The sequence below is a fragment of the Loxodonta africana genome, chromosome 3, assembly GCF_030014295.1.
Source record: "Loxodonta africana isolate mLoxAfr1 chromosome 3, mLoxAfr1.hap2, whole genome shotgun sequence".
NCBI lineage: Eukaryota > Metazoa > Chordata > Mammalia > Proboscidea > Elephantidae > Loxodonta > Loxodonta africana.
Window position 1 is genome coordinate 75,687,728 of NC_087344.1, and position 16,559 is coordinate 75,704,286.

The window sequence follows — 16,559 nt, forward strand, 5'->3', positions numbered from 1 at the left end:
CCCCTACTTAGAATACCTTCCCCAACTCTGTTCTGCCTGGACAGCACTAACTTAATGCCTTCTCCTTAATGATTTTTCTGACTCCCCCATGTAGAATTGACCACCCTTTTTCTTTGTCCTCTCCCTGTACTCCTATGTACATTTGTTATAGCACCTGCAACATTTATGTACATCCTACATCTGCCTGCTAGATTGTAGCTTGAAGGTAGACACTGTATCTTAGTTCTTACAGTGAAATAAAACTGCTAGTTACTGTGTAAATTCTGTCTGTGGTAACCAGTTGCCTCTGATTTGATGACACTAAACCATCATGATACCGAGCCCTTTACAACCTAGTTCCAATCTACCTGTCTAGCTGCATTTTCAGGCACTCTCACTTATGTAGTCAGTCCTGTTGACACATAAGACCACTCACTGCTCAGTAAACATTGTGTACTTTCACACCTCTTTGCTTATTTATTTCTCTCCCTGGAATGCACATCCTGGCCTCCTCTGCCTGGTCATTACCCACTTATCCTCCAAGGCCCAGATCCGACATCACTTTCTTTGAGACTCTGACAGCCATCCCTCAGGCTAAATTGATTGCACCTCCCTCTCTGTTCTATATCACTTTGAAGAGATGCCTTGTGTGTTCGTGCATTGGTCTTCTCCTTTAGAGTGCTCATTGAGGGCTAGGACTGTATAACTTTCTCTGCCAGGTACTACACCAAGAACCTAACAGTTGTACTCAAAAAGTATTCATTGCCTTGAGTAAATAATGTTTTGATAGTGCTTTATAGCTCACAAAATGATTCTTACCTGACTTGATTCTTGAAATAACCATGTGGGAGGTAAAGGTACTTTATTCTCTCATTTTTTTTTTTTTTTTACTACTAAGGAAAGTGAGAATTAGAAGGGTGAAATGACTTGCCCAAGATCATACAGCTAGTGAGAGATGGTGCTAAGGATCGATTGTGAATCTTCTGGCCAAAATTCCTTTTTTTGTCCTAGCAAACATACCCCATCTTATTCTGCTTTTCTACCTGTCTCAAACAATTGAAAGAACTGAATTTATCCTGGCTCAAGTTTGTGCCTTAAACCTGTCATTGAATACAAATGCTTTGGCTCTCTGCTGCTCATTCGTAGCTGGTGCTGCCTGTTGGATCTCTGCCTTGGTGCTGTGTGATGACAGGAGGCCCAGGGAGGGAGAGACTAGAGGAACACATCATTGCATTGTTAGAAATTGGAGGCCAGCCAGAGCTTTACATAAATCCCTGGCTATTTTTTGTCTCTTCTCAGGCTCCTAGCCCTGCAGTTCTAATGGCATTTTGTCATCTTGGGACATTTCAGAGGGAGATTCACTGCTAAACAGAATCATTGCTCTGTGTTGGAATTCTTTGGGGTGGGAATTAGGAATCGAGATTTGTTTTTACAACTCAAGCATCCTCTGTTCCCCAAGAACGCTCAGATTAATGTTGCCATTGGCAGATAGACTGATATAAAACCAAAAGCAGCCAAGCCTCCCAAGTTCCAGATTTAGTTGAGAAATATATCCCATTTGGCAAATAGTTCATTCTGGAATGACCAAATTCATTCCCTTTATTAATTGAGGACACTATTGATCCAATTTTAAAAGAGATTTATTAAAGATGTAGGCCCCTGAAATCTATAAACAACCTAATTTAGAGCACACACTGATAAACCTAAGAGTTCTGTTTATATGGCAGAACCATCAAAAAGAAAAATTGGAGTTTTTAATGAGGTCTTATTGAGAGTACCTGTGCTACATCTGTAGGGCCTGGTAGCTAATAAAGTACATTCCCCTTCAAGGTGGATGAAACGGAGAGCATGAGCTTCGAAGGAGGAGGAGAAATCCTTTCCTGGTCAGTTTCTATTGACTAGAGGTTAGCAGGTGGAAAGGAAAGGCCAGTATTAATCTAGCTGATGGAATAGTTCTTTCCATTTTAATTTGTGTATGTAATCTGGAAGCCATTTACCTTCCTGTAACTTGTGTTAAGAATTCCAGATATACCAGCGTAAAATTTCAAATTCTGCATTTTTACTAATGTTCCCAACACTTCTCTATTTGAGGCTGTCTAATTGAACACAGAGTAGTAGCACTAATATTTGCAGGCAGTCTCCAGCATAGCCTCTGCTGTAGCTGCAGGAGGCGACTCACTGCGCCCTAAACACCTTGTGGACTTTCACACCTCTTTGCTTATTCATGTCTGTGGGAAATGTCAGTGGTGTTTAATTTAAGAGATTGACAAAGTAGTGCTAGTTAGCTGCTGAGGAGAGGAGCTCTGGCCTAAGTGTGACCATATGGTGGCTGTAGTTTGTGGCTGTATCTGCCTGGACCTGATTTTTCAGGGCTTGATTTCACTCTAAACGTATCTCAACCCCCCACCAGAAGGTTTAGGTCTGCATTTGGACTTGGGCTTTATTCTGGATTCTTTACTCCCTATGCATAAGTTCCTACCTACTAAGTAAAGCTACCTTTTATGGATTTTAGAATCATCCTCATCCTCAGAGAATCTTTGTTAAGCATGGTTGGCTGGTACCACTGTTAGATTCCTTCAAAACTTAGGAAGTTCACAAAACAGATAGGTGATAGAATTCTTATCTGCAAAGAGCCTCACACTGTTTCCCTGTCTCACTTTGCTTATTCCAGCAGGGATTCCCAGCCTCTACTCTTAACTGTTTGAGCAGATTTCTTTCTAGAGTAAAAAAGCTAGGACAACTATACTCTATTTTTCAGCATTAGGCTTTTTCTTGAAGATAAATTTATCCAATGAATCAACATGAAATTCCCCTCTTACAGTTAAGAAATCTATAAATTCAGAAATCCAGCTGAAAATTCTAGGCTTACTCTCACTTTCCCTGTATCTTTTAATCCATGTAGATGAGATTAAATAATATTCTTTTCTCTTTAAAACTTTCTCCCCTGACGTATTTATTGTTTTTCAACATAGTTTAGATGAAAAAAAAAAAAAGAGCTGCTTATATTTCCTTTTAGCAGCTTAGAGGAAAGCTTTTTTAGGTCAGGTTTTCTGCAGATATCAAAGAATTCTACCTGACAATCCTTGGTTCTTTTTGGAGGGTGTCTTAGTCACCTAGTGCTGCTACAATAAAAATATCACAAGTGGATGACTTTAACAAAGAGAAGTTTATTCTCTCACAGTACAGAAGGCTAGAAGTCCAAATTCAGGGCACTGGCTCCAGGGGAAGGCTTTCTCTCTTTGTCAGCTCTGGAGGAAGGTCCTTGTCATCAGTCTTCCCTTGGCCTGGGAGCATCTCAGCGCAGGAACCTCAGATCCAAAGGATGCACTCTGCTCCCAGCGCTGCTTTCTTGGTGGTATGAGGGCCCCGTGTCTCTCTGCTCGCTTCTTACTTTTATGTCTTAAAGAGATTGGTTTAAGTCACTATCTAATCATGTAGATCTCATCAATATAACTGCTGCTAACCCACCTTATTATTCATCATTGTGATAGGATTTACAACACATAGGAAAATCTCATCAAATGACAAAATGGTGGATAATCACACAGTGCTGGGGATCATGGCCAAACCAGGTTGACATATATTTTGGGGGGACACAATTCAATCTATGATAGAGAGGCTGTCTTATTATTTAATAATGTTGATAATATATGATTTTAACCCTTCAGGCATCAGAGAAGTCCTGTGAAGGGAGAGAGCACTGAACTGGGAGTTAGGAAGCAGTATTGTAGACGTAGCTGTCAGCTAAACAAGAACTTCCCCATAAGGTTTCCAAGGAGCTGCTGATAGATTTGAACTGCTGACCTTTTGGTTACCAGCCGAACACTTAACCAGAGCACCACCAGGGCTCCAAACGATCATGGACAAGTTATTTAACTTCTCTAGACAATGGTTTTCTATCAGTAAAGTGAGGGTGTTAGATCTAGGTGATCTTAGATTCCTTTGGGCTCAGATTCTGATTCCAAGCAAGTGCAATTCGTTCCCTTTGCTTTAAAAAAAAAAAAAAAAATTCAGAAAATTGGGGGAAGCTGTTTTTCATTGGCTTGAAGCCAACCTGTAAAAAATTGGGAGAGCACTCCTTGGTGTGTTAATGCACAGGCCTGGGCATGGGGATTGGAGAGGATTGGCCTGAGTGAGATGGACTTGGTCTCTCAAAATTTAGTCATACACTAATTATTTTTTAAAACTGCTTCATTGAGATGTAATTTACATACCATACAGTTTGCCCATTTAAAGCATATAATTCAATGGCTTTTAGTATATTCACAGAGTTGTGCAACTATCACCACAATCTATTTAGGACATTTTCATCACACCCAAAGGAAACCCTGCACCCGTTGCCGTCACTTCCAGCTCCCCAACTTCTTCACCTCCCACCCCTAGGCAACTACTGAGCGACTTTCTATCTGTATAGATTTGCCTGTTCTGAATATCTCATATAAATGGAATCATAGAGTATGTGGTCTTTGTAACTGGCTTTTTTCGCTTAGCATAATGTTTTCGAGGTCCATCCATTGTAGCATGTATCAGTACTTAATTTCTTTTTATTGCTGAATAATAAATAAAATACCACATTTTATTTATCCACTCATCAGTTGATGAACATTTGGGTTGTTTTTACTTTTTGGCTATTGTGAATAATGCTGCTATGAATATTCATCAAGTTTTTATGCGGGCAGGTATTTTCAGTTCTCTTAGGTATTTACCTAGGACTAGAATTGCTGGGTCATACGGTAACTCAGTGTTTAGCCATTTGAAGAGCTGTCAAACTGTTTTCCATAGCAGCTGCATGATTTTAATTCCCACCAGCAGTGTTTAAGGATTCCAGTTTCTCTGCCTCCTTTGCCAACACTTGTTATTATCTGTCTTTTTTATTATAGCCTTTCTAGAAAGTGTGAAGGAGTCTCTGGGTGGTACAAACAGTTAAGTGTTCCACTACTAGCTGGAAGGTTGGTGGTTTGAACCCACCCAGAAGCACCTCAGAAGACAGGTCTGGCAGTCTGCTTCTGAAGGGTCACAGCCTTAAAAACTCTATGGAATAGTTCTACGCTGCACGCATGGGGTCTTCCTGAGTCAGAATCAACTCTATGACAACTAACAACTACAATAAACACAAAAACCCACTGCCATCGAGTCGATTCCGACTCATAGCGACCCTAAAGGACAAAGTAGAACTGCCTCATAGAGCTTCCAAGAAGCGCCTGGAGGATTTAAACTGCCGACCTCTTGGTTAGCAGCTGTAGCACTTAACTACTGCACCACCAGGGTTTCCAAACAACTGCAATAGAGGGTGTAAAATATTATCTCTTTGTGGTTTTGATTTACATTTCCCTCATGGCTAATGATATTGAACATCTTTTCATGTGCTTTTTTGACCATTATATATCTTCTTCAGAGACATTTGCTAATTTTGACAGTGATTTTCACATGGAGTGCAAACGGCCAAGGCCTCAGACGGTTGAGGTTTTTCACTCATACTTTATTTGTTGACAAAATAGCACGATTATTTGTTGGAAAGAAACATCCTTAATGATGATTCCTGAACACTCTTGGCCTCACTTGGCTGCTTCTAAAACTTCTGATACTTAGTCCACAGAGATTTGTGGAAAACTTCAGAGGCAGCAAGCATAGTATGTGCAAAAGGGTAAGGACTTTAGAATGAGGCAGACCTGCATTTGATCACCCTGGCCATATACTAGCTATGTGATCTTGGGGATGCTACTTGAGCCCTCCAAATCCTATTCCTGCATCTGAAAAATTTCTGACATAGGAAAAAAAAAAAATTTTTTTTTTTGACATAGAAGCACCCAGTAAATATCAGCTAGTTTTTCACCCTTTTCTACCCAGAGCTGTGCCTAATATGCTTTAGAAATAGACTTGTCCTTTGTTGTTGAAAATTCTCTGAGAGAAAACTCTCACTATACTCCCCTCCCCCATTACCTGTGTCTGTATCTCTCTGGTAGTTTTATTTTCATAGTTATTTGGTTTTTATAGTCATAGACAAAGACTGAGAGACATAATAAGTTAGTTCTGATCTAAGCTTTTTGGAAGAGGGTTGAATTTTGATATACGTAGGTGTAAAACGTAACTGAAATGTTCAGAAGGAGATTTTGGAGCCAAGATGTGAAATGAACTTTACATTTCAAGGTGGGTCCTTTTTTCTTTTCGGTACTCTGTAGTGTTTAATATCCTGTTGATGACAGGATCTCACTTGGGCTTCAAGCCCTACTATAACTTATTTACATAATAATTGGATGCCCACCCTGATTTTTACTTTGTATGTTCATGTCTTTTCAATCAAAAATAAATCCTAACTGTGTTGTCCCTTCTATTTTTTTTGTCCCTTCTATTTTTAATGCTTATGTGAAGTATTTAATATTTTGTGACTTTTTTTTTTTTACCTTGCACTCATTTATTATCTGATTTCCACCACTGTCTTGAAAATTATTCCCACAGAAATCACTCTTACCTATTTGTAGCAAAATTTAAAAACGCTTTCTTAGTCCTTATCCTTCTTAGCCTCTGTAGCATCTGTTACTGGTGATCATTCCTTCCTTGATTACACTATCTTGGTTTTTTGTCTACCTCTTTCACTGCTCCTTTTTTTAATGTCTTTTGTTGACATTTCCATCTCCTGCCTTCTAATTTTGGCTATTCCCCAAGGCTCAGTCCTTGGCACTCTGCTCCCTTTCTCGCCTCTAATGCAGAAAGCCCAACCGTTCCCATGTCTTTAGCTAGCACCTCTGTGCATGTGACTTCTAAACTGAAGTTCTCAGCTGACCCAGATTGAATTCTGGTATTTCCATCTGCTTCAGGAACATTTCCAATTTGTAGCTTCTTCACTGGCATTTTAAATTCAACATAATTAAAATTGAACTTAATCAAACCCATTCCCCTTCCAGCCCTCCCAACCTGCGAATTTCTGTTAACGGCACACTACGGTTGTTCTAGGCCCAAAGCTTGAAACTTTAGACCCATTCGAGGCAAGGGGTTTTGAAATCTTGGAGCCAGGGGTATGCTGGAGCCAGTTTGTGTGGACTCGTGAGCACCAAATGTTAAAATTGTCGGAAAATTTTCAAGCTGATTGTTACGCACCGTCATTATTAAAAATTAAATTACAGTAGAAGTTGTGAAACCCAGAACCTGTGTAAGGTGGAAACCTGTCCGAGAAGGAAATCGCAAATATTTTCCACTAATGGAGAGTGATAGGAAAGTGGTAAGACTGTACCCTGTCAAAGTCAGAAAACTTGCAATTCCTGGGAAAACAAGGAAGTCCTGTTGAGCTCCAGCTCTCACAAGTTTTACTGTGTATGAACTTAACCAAAACCAAACCCAACCCAACCCACTGCCATCGAGTCAATTACCGACTCATAGCGACCCTATAGAACTTAAAATTAAATAAATTATATTTAAAATAAAAGAGTAATAAATACTCAAAACTCATCATTTCCTAATTATTGTACTACATGTTATTATTGCCCATGTTCTTGAGGTTAATATACTATCATATCTCTGTGATGAATATACTATATAGTAGTGTGTTAATATGCATTTTTTTCCAACATTGCATTTAGTGATGTTATGTTAGTAGCTTGAAAGGAGTCATGGAAGTCAGCAGATGCTACAAAATCAGGGCTAGATGTATTGTTTTGTTCACTGTCTAGCCTTAGACTTAAGAAAGTGATAGAGGAAATCTTAATGCACATTAAACTTAAAAGTGTGTCGTGTCTATAGCCAATACATTGTGAATTGCACAAAAAATTGAGGAAATATTATTCTAATATTCCAATTATTACCTGATTCAACATGAACAGTTTTCTCCAATCAGGTAATCTACCCATCCCCTTCTTATTCCTTTACACACGCAAACACACCTGGAATATTTATACTTTTATACCTAGTCTTGGAGCCCTGATGTTGCAGTGGTTAAGAACTACAGCTGCTAACCAAAAGACCGGCAGTTTGAATCAACCAGCTGCTCCTTGGAAGCCCTATGGGGCAGTTCTACTCTGTCCTATAGGTTCACTATGAGTCGGAATCGACTCAATGGCATTGGGCTTGGTTTTGGTTTATACCTAGTCTTATGTGGTTTTCCCATCTTTTTTTTTTTTAAGCTGTGGTAAAATATATATAGCAAACAGTTTGCCATTTTAACATTTTTTTATGTGTACAATTCAGTGACATTAATTATGTTCACCATGTGGTGCTACCATCACCACTATCCATTTCCAAAAGATTGTTTACACCCCAAACAAACTCAATACTCCTCAGCTATAACTCCCATTTCCCCATTACCACCTGCCACTGGTAGCCACTAACAAACTTTTGTCTGTATGCATTTGTCTATTCTAGATATTTCACATAACTGGAATCGTGCAATATTTGTGCTTTGATGTCTGACATACCTCACTCAGCACAACGTGTTCAGGTTCAACCATGCCGTAGCACGCATCAGAAGTTCATTTGTCTTTATCGTTGAATAATACTCCATTTTGTTTATCCATTTATCTGTTGGTGGACACTGGGTTGTTTCTCCTTTTGGCCAATTTCAATAATGCTGCAGTGAACACTGATGTACATATAGTGAAAGAGTCCCTATCTAAATTCTTAGGTCGTATTGTAATTCCGTGTTTAACTTTTTAAGGAACCGTTCCCATCTTTCTTTCTGCCTATCCAAACATCTAATCTTTCAAATCCCATCTCCAGGAAGTCTCCCCTTTATTTTTTCCTATTCTCATCATATTTTGAATGCTAGAATATTATAATTGGAAAGGACTAAGTAATCATCTAGTTCCTTTTCCACTCAAAGGTAGAAATCCCAAAATCTTAGTGTCTGCCTGACTAATTCTCGTGACTAGAAATCCACTACTTCTGAAAGTAGCCCTTGCTGTTGTTGTTTAGAAAAATATATATATTGAAAGTGAATCTTCTTCATTGTCATTTCCACTGGTCCCCTGATTCTGTGTTGTGACCATCACTCAAATGAAATTGTTGCTAGACTTGGAACGAATCAGAAGACCTACTGCCACTTACTATAGCGAAGTGACTTTAATTTCTCAGAACTTTTGCTTCCTTGGTTTCTTCTGTGGAATGGGGGTAATAAATAAACATTGTAGGACAGTTGTTTTGGTTAAATAAATAAAACAGGATTGTGGCTGATTATAAAGCATAGTAGTTAATGGCAGAGTCTAAAGTCAGAAGACCAAATTGAGGCCAGTTTTTTCATTTGGTGATCTTGGGTAAGTTACTTAACTTCTCTGTGCCTTGTTTCCTCGTCTGCGCAATATGAATAATAATAATAGTACCCACGATGTGGGCATAAGGGAGAGATGAGATGACATATAAAGCATTTAGCATAGTGTTTGACAATAACCACATGCTTTTCCAAAGTGAGATTTTTCTCCCCCATAATTTTGATTGCTGAAATTCACTGTTAGAAATATTTGACGAGAGGGGTTAAATTGGAGGTATACTCTTTGAAATACTGGGTACCTAGTATTTTAGTTTCCTTTGCAGCATTGGAGCCCTAGAGGTGCGGTAGTTAAGTGCTTGGCTGCTAACCGAAAAGTTGGCAGTGGGAACCTGCCAGCTGTTCTTGGTGGCAGTCTACTTCCCTAAAGATTAGTCTTGGAAACCCTATGGGGCAGTTCTGCTCTGTCCTTTAGGGTCACTAGGAGTCAGAATTGACTCAGCGGCAATGGATTTTTGGATTTGCAGCGTCTGGAAGGCTTTTTGGACTCTGGTTGGAATAATTTCTCCATCATTGACTATCTTATCACATTTTGGTGCATAGTAATTCCTGAGAGGTTTCAGGATGACTAAGATTCCTTATCTTCGTGCCCAAGCTTCCTTGGATATTGTTTGGTGTTGGCCACAGTATGTAGTAGATGTGATTTCACTTAATTAAAAAAAAAAAAAAAGACTTCTGGTAAGTGTTACCATCTCATATGTATTGTACTCCAGTGTAAAAATTCCTGAATTTTTTTATTGCTTTCAGTTTCAAATTCTTTGTATTGGGTTTACCTAGAACCAGAGATTCTTGCATGGATAATGAAGTAACTCAAGATCAAATAACAGTCTCCCACTCTCATTCACAGGTCCGCAAGCACATCAATGATCTCTACGAAGACCTGCGGGATGGCCATAACCTGATCTCTCTGCTGGAGGTCCTCTCGGGCATCAAATTGGTGAGCTTCCCTCTTCTGCTAATGGTGACCTCACAAGTGTGGCTCTTTTAATGGCATATAGGTACATCTTATTGAGTGCTAGGGTAACAGTTACCACTCCTTGCTTGCTACCTAGATAATTAAATATGCCTGCCTCTTCCCAAAATGTATTAAAAATTGCTGTAGGAAATCCTGTCTTTCTGAAGGTAAATCCTGTCTGAGCCTCTCAGCTTGTCAGATAATAGTTCTTATATTTGCTTTGTTTGAGGAATTATAATAAACCTCACTTGTGGGTCTGTGGTCCTGTGCACTTGCTGCCTTTGGTGAATGCTTAGTCATTGTTTGCTGTATTTAAAGAACAGAATTTGGCACAATAGATTTTGGCTCTTTAAGTAATGTTTGACTCCTTCCAGGATTAGGGCTTGGCTTCCCCTGGGTCCTTTGTTTTGGTTTCACATCTTTTTTGCCCCAGTAGAATTTATATATTTTAATGGCTTAAAATTGACAGAAAGAAGCTTTTATGAGCACAAATTTTAGCCAGTTCTGAGCACATGGCAAATTCCAGTTCTTCCCTGACCCTCATTTATAATCTCATAATTAATCAGAATTTTTCTTTAACTCTACAGGACTGTACCCTTCAGTGCTCATAAAGTTATATTTTGGGCAATTTGGCTGGTATATTTGATAAATTTGTAGTGATTTTATATTGAAAAGTGCTTACAAAATAGGTTAAAACTACTGCAGTCTAATTTTATTTCCTAACCTTTGAAACCCTATAGGTGTTTATGGAGATACCCATGAGATAGCATCTTTTCAGCAACTGCCATCCAATTTTATCTCTTTCATGGTTATTCTCATAAAAGCAGAGTGGGTGGGTGAATATGGAGAACTGAAGATATATTTCAACATTAAGTGTTTAGTGTAATCATCCGCTCTGGTCTTGATTTGGTTTTCCATCTTTTTGGAGGTGGGAGGGTATTTTCACTTTTTTTTTTTTATGTTGCATTCATTTCCTTTCATTTTTGTGTTGTGAATTCTTGTTATTCTGTTGTGTCTTTGCCTTGGTTGATGGCCAAAGGAGCCAGCAGGGCTGAAGACCCTCCGTCTGGTGAGCATGCCCTCCTGGCGTCATACAAACAGCGAGGAGCAGGAGGAGGAAGATGATGATGATGTAGTAGGTCCTCCTGGGGTTGCCAGCACCCCAGCTGGCACTGCAGGGCCATCAGAGAGTCTGAGGTTCTCAAGGTCTCCAAGTAGCTCAGTTACCAATTGCCTTCTTCCCTTTCCACCTGGGAATGTAGGTCCCAAAGAAAGTGGTTAAAACTAATTGTGCCTCTTACCACTGTTTTGCTGATCCTGGAGTGGGAATTGTTTTGCCTACCTGAGAGTGGTTGGCACCAAAAGAACAATGGTGTCTGAAGGTGTCAAGTCCTGTTGTCACCTGGAGACCTCTAGCTTTCTGGTGGCCTTGCTGTGTTGTTTGAGTCCAGATTGCAGAATTGTGGAGGGCTTAGTTGACAGCATGACAGTTAATTGCTCATGGCTCCACACTCTAGACTAACTAACTGGTACTCTTTCCACCTCTCTAGCCTCCGGGTTTTCATCACTTGCCACGCCATTTGTTTTCAAATCAGCCTGTTGTTTGCAAACCACTCACTGCATGGTGTTGTTGGTAGAGGACAGCAATTTAACATGCATGTCTTAGGGTATTTATTTTGGTGATGGTTGTAGGGGAGTAAATATTAGAACGTGTTAGAGGGGCATTTCATGTTGGTAGGTCCTAAATAATAGCTCATAATCTTTCTTCAGAAGTAAGTAGACAATATCCCCAGCCCTTGTCCCCTTAAAGTCATCTTTTCACCTCACTGATCTCTCTTCCCATTGCCTTAGAGCCTTCAATTTTCCAGGTTCTGTCATTCCTTAGGTCCCTGGGCGGCACAAAAGGTTTGTATTTGACTGAGGAGCCCTGGTGGCACAACAGTTACGTGCTTGACTGCTAACCAAAAGATTGGTGGTTCAAACCCACCCAGTGGCTCCATGGGAGAAAGACCTGGCAATCTCTTCCCATAAAGATTACAGCCTAGAAGACCCTGAGGAGCAGTTCTCCTCTGTAACAAGCCAAAATCGACTCGAAGCTACCTAACAACAACAATGCTAACCTAAAGTAGTTCAAGCCCACCCAGCAGTGCCATAGAAGGAAGGCCTGGAAATCTGCTTCCATAAAGATTACAGCCAAGAAAGCTCTGTGGAGCAGTTCCCTTCTGTAACACATGGGGTTGTCATGAGTCGGAATCAACTTGATGGCAGAAGGTTTTTCGGTTTGGTCATTCCCCAAGCTATATGCACAGTTAGTTTAGTTGAGATCACTGAGAAGAAGTTCTTGCTGAAAAGATTTTCCCTAGACCTTTGATTTAGAAAGTTACCTGTTTCCCAGAGAGGCCTTGGCATATCTGTAGATTGTCCTAGTTTGGGAGTATTGCTTAGCAGGCTTTGGGGTAAACAGGGAGATGTTCCACCTTTCTCTCTCTAAGTGTTGGATGTTTTTTTTTTTTTGCCCATTTTGATCTTGCGTAATATTTCCTCTCTGCAGGTACCCACAACAGAGCTACCTTGTATTTCATTAGCCTTTAATTAGTACCAATTTGACATTTACAAATGAATTGATTATAATCTAGTAAGAGTAACGTTTTAGTTCCCAGTTTGAGTAAAACGAAAGAAAACATTGGAAAGTAAGCAGAAGAAAATGTTCTAGAGGTAGATAGCCATCCCTGCTTGTGCTCACAGGCAAACAGTCTTCATTTACTTTCGATGGATAGCAGTCGAACTTTGGACAGGGTACCAGAGACACCAAATGGTGATGGGTCGTGTGACATCCAGGACTGACTAGCAAGATTGGGAACAAAGAAAGAATAACTTTCTTTGGGGTATTATGTTCAACAGCCTATATCATCAAGGTTTTGTTAACTGTCTATATTTCATGCTGGAGTAAAAGGTGCCTTCCCTATATCAATACCCATTTTTCTGGGGAATTGATAACTTCCTGATTTTTGCCTCCCATTTTGGATATTTTCACTTGTTCACTGAGTACGTGTAACTCCCCGTTCCCCAGTATTTGAGTGGGCTGCCTCTAGGTCCTTTGGCCAGGTTTATAACAAGGTCTACTCTGTCCGTTACTGTCCATTATACAATCAGGGCTCTCCATCCTTCTCTTACAATAGCATCTCACTGTGATTTCGGGAGCCATAGAGCTTTGGTCTTCGTTCCCATTAACCTCGCGTCCAGAGCCTCGCTCTGCCTCGTGTGACTGCAGGAGGGTCTGTGGAGATGCTGCGGCACCAATTCGGTGCCAGCAGTCGGAACGTACTGTGTGCTCACAGGATGCGTCACGGTCAGCGAGGCACACGGCACCTCTGAGAGCCTAGTGAGGCACACAGGTCCTGCTCTTCATCAGTGCTTTATGCAAGGCTCCCACGCCTGGCTTCAGCCATGTGAAATTCTTTTGTGGTCTTTTAGTCCTTGAAATGAAGGAGGAAAAGCGTCTGTGTGGGTAAACTGGTATAGCTGAAAATTAACGTTTTTTGGTTTGTTTGTTCGCAGCCCCGAGAGAAGGGCAGGATGCGTTTTCATAGGTTGCAGAATGTGCAGATTGCCCTGGACTTCCTGAAGCAGCGGCAGGTAGGACCATCCTCTGCATTCCCCATTCTGCCAGGGACTGTCGGCACTGGGGCCCTACTTAGGGGTGTTCTCAGTGACCCTAGTAAGCCCTCAGTAAATGCTAAATCTGACTGACCCAGTTCTGATGCTCACTTCTAGGATAGCAATTGCATTATGGTTGGACAACTCATTTGGTCGTTAGCCCTTACTTAAGAGGGCATGACCCCCTGGAAAGGGAGAGGGTTCACAGAGAGGAGCCAGACGCTGAAGACTGAACCTTGGGGACCGACCTCAGGTGGGAATCAAAGTGAAGAAGAAAGATAAACCAGCAAAGAAGATGAAAAAAAGGTGGCACATCCAGGAAGAGGGAGAACCAGCGTGCTTATATCATCATGAAAACTAGATGAGGGCGTTGTCTGGAGTGTTGAGTGCCACATCAGGTCTGAGAAAAAGGTTTTAGCTCTTAGGCATTGGTGACTTACAGTTTTGAGAAAGCAGTAAAATATAGAGTATAGCCGACCTAGATATGTTGTTGTGTGTCGTCGAGTAGATTTTCCACCCTAGATAAGGAAGGTAGACAACAACGCATTTATAGACATACGAGGAGAAGCCAATGAAGAGGTTAAGGTTGAAAATGAGAGTGAGGAAGAGTATTAAGTGTTAGGCCTTGAGGTACCTTAGAGATCTTTTAGTTCAGTTTCTTCATTTTATAGATAAGGAAACTGAGATCTAAATGCGTAAATTGACCAGGCCCAAATCACACAAGTTAGAGCAAAGCTGGGACTTTAACCCAGATCTGACTTGTAGTTCAGCACTCCTTCCACAATCTAGGCTGTTTTCTTCACACCATCCTTCCTCTCATTGCTTCCTGTTTCATGGAACCAAGTCCAGGAATTGAGGGATAGGATCCAGAGCTGGTGTGGTTACCTTTGAAAAAATTTTTTTTACCTCTTCTTTGGAAAAAGGAAGGAAAGAGAGGTAAAGATAGATATTTTGTAGTGGAGAGGAAGGAGAAGAAAGTGAGGGAATTTATCTTCTTGGAGTGAACTTTATGGAAAACATTTGGTGTTGCCAAGCGACAGTAACGGTCAAGTTGAAGTTAAATGGTATGGTATGTGTTGGACTCAGCTCGATTTTGGCACTCATATCAACAGTTTCCATTTCCTTGGGAGGTTCTCTTTGTTTGTGCTCCTTCAGAAATTTACTTCTTCTAATATAACATGTATGACTATATTGTTATTTCTCTGTTTGCCCCAGTGCACTGTGGGCTGTATGAGGACAGGGAACATACTCTCACTTAACACACAGATTTCAGTTTAGTTGAAGAGGTAGAGAGAGGGCTGAAAAGACAGTTTACCACAACCGAGTAGGAGCTCCATGAGGGCATGACAGAAGAGGCCAACAGAGGGGTTGAGGTGGAAGAAGGGCGATCAGCTAGCTATCTCTGTTTGCCTGGGACGCTCCTGGTTTTAGCACTGAAAGTGCTTTGTACTGGGAAACCCCTCAGTTCCCAGCAGACTGGGATGATTGGTCCCCCTAGGTGGAGGGGAGGGCCTGTGTGTCAGTGCACATTGTGTTGTAATGAGATTTTAGGAGTAAAGCTGTGATGCTATGGGAGGCATTGGCAGGTGTGGATGTCTATGTCAAAGGAGGGAAAATGGAGGTAGGAGCAGGCCAAGCACTGGTGAGGGATTTGTATTTGATACCAGGGCATTACTAACCAGTTGCTGTCAAGTCAGTTCTGACTCATGGCGATCCCATGTGTGTCAGAGTAAAACTGCTCCTTAGGGTTTTCAGTGGATGACTTTTCAGCCTTCCTTCTGAGGCCCCTCTGGGTAGACTTCAACCGCTAACCTTTTGGTTAGTAGCCAAATGCATTAATGATTTGCAGCATCCGGGGACTCAAAGACTAGTGAGAGAGAAGAGAGACCTCTTTCTTAACCTCAAAAAAAAAAAAGGGCTCTGATGACTTAATTAAAAAGCAATGCACAATATCACGTGCTTGGAAGGTTGTCCTGCTGGTGGGAATTCAGAATGGTCCAACTACTCTGGAAAAACAGTTAGGCAGTTTCTTTTGAAGTTAGGCATATAACCTGGCAACTCCACTCCAAGGAATGTACCCTAGAGAAATTAAAACTTACAGTCACACAAACATTTATAATTGCCCAAAACTGGAAACAGCTCAAATGTCCTTCATTGGGTAAATGGATGAACACTGTGTAGTACATCCATACAGTGGAATACTACTCAGCAATGAAAAGGAGCAAACTACTGATACATATAATAGCTTAGATGGATCTCAAGGGCGTTATGCTGAGTAAAAAAAGCTAATATCAAAGGCTACATATATGATTCCATTTATATGACATTCTGGAAAAGGCAAAACTAGGAACTGGGAGCTGATCGGTGGTTACCAAGAGTTAGGAGTGGGGACAGAGTTTATTACAAAGGGGCAACATGAGGGAACTTCTTGGAGTAATGGAACTATTCTGTTATCCTGGTTGAGTTGGTAGTTACACAAATCTCTAGGTGAATTAAAACTCATAGAATTCTACACCAAAAAGTCAGTTTTTATTCTCTATGTAATGTAAATCTGTAAAAAAGCAAAACAAAACAAAAAACTCCAGGGCTCTGAGAACTTTTTTTTTTTTTTTTAGGTTAAACTGGTGAATATTCGTAATGATGACATCACGGATGGCAACCCGAAGCTGACCCTGGGCCTGATCTGGACCATTATTTTGCACTTCCAGGTAGGGCCCA

General features: G+C 40.7%; 1 protein-coding gene across 7 annotated transcripts in view; it reads left to right on the forward strand.

Annotated features, from left to right (window-relative positions):
• MACF1 (microtubule actin crosslinking factor 1) overlaps positions 1-16,559 on the forward strand; it is a 257,548-nt gene that overhangs the window by 30,402 nt on the left and 210,587 nt on the right. For 6 of the 7 annotated variants that reach the window (XM_064281766.1, XM_064281767.1, XM_064281768.1 and 3 more), the window contains exons 3-5: positions 10,077-10,166; positions 13,743-13,820; positions 16,457-16,549. In XM_064281766.1, the coding sequence (XP_064137836.1) occupies positions 10,077-10,166; positions 13,743-13,820; positions 16,457-16,549 (261 nt within the window). Of the gene's footprint in view, positions 1-10,076; positions 10,167-11,223; positions 11,320-13,742; positions 13,821-16,456; positions 16,550-16,559 lie in introns of all 7 variants that reach the window. The other variant, XM_064281771.1, reaches the window with a different exon arrangement.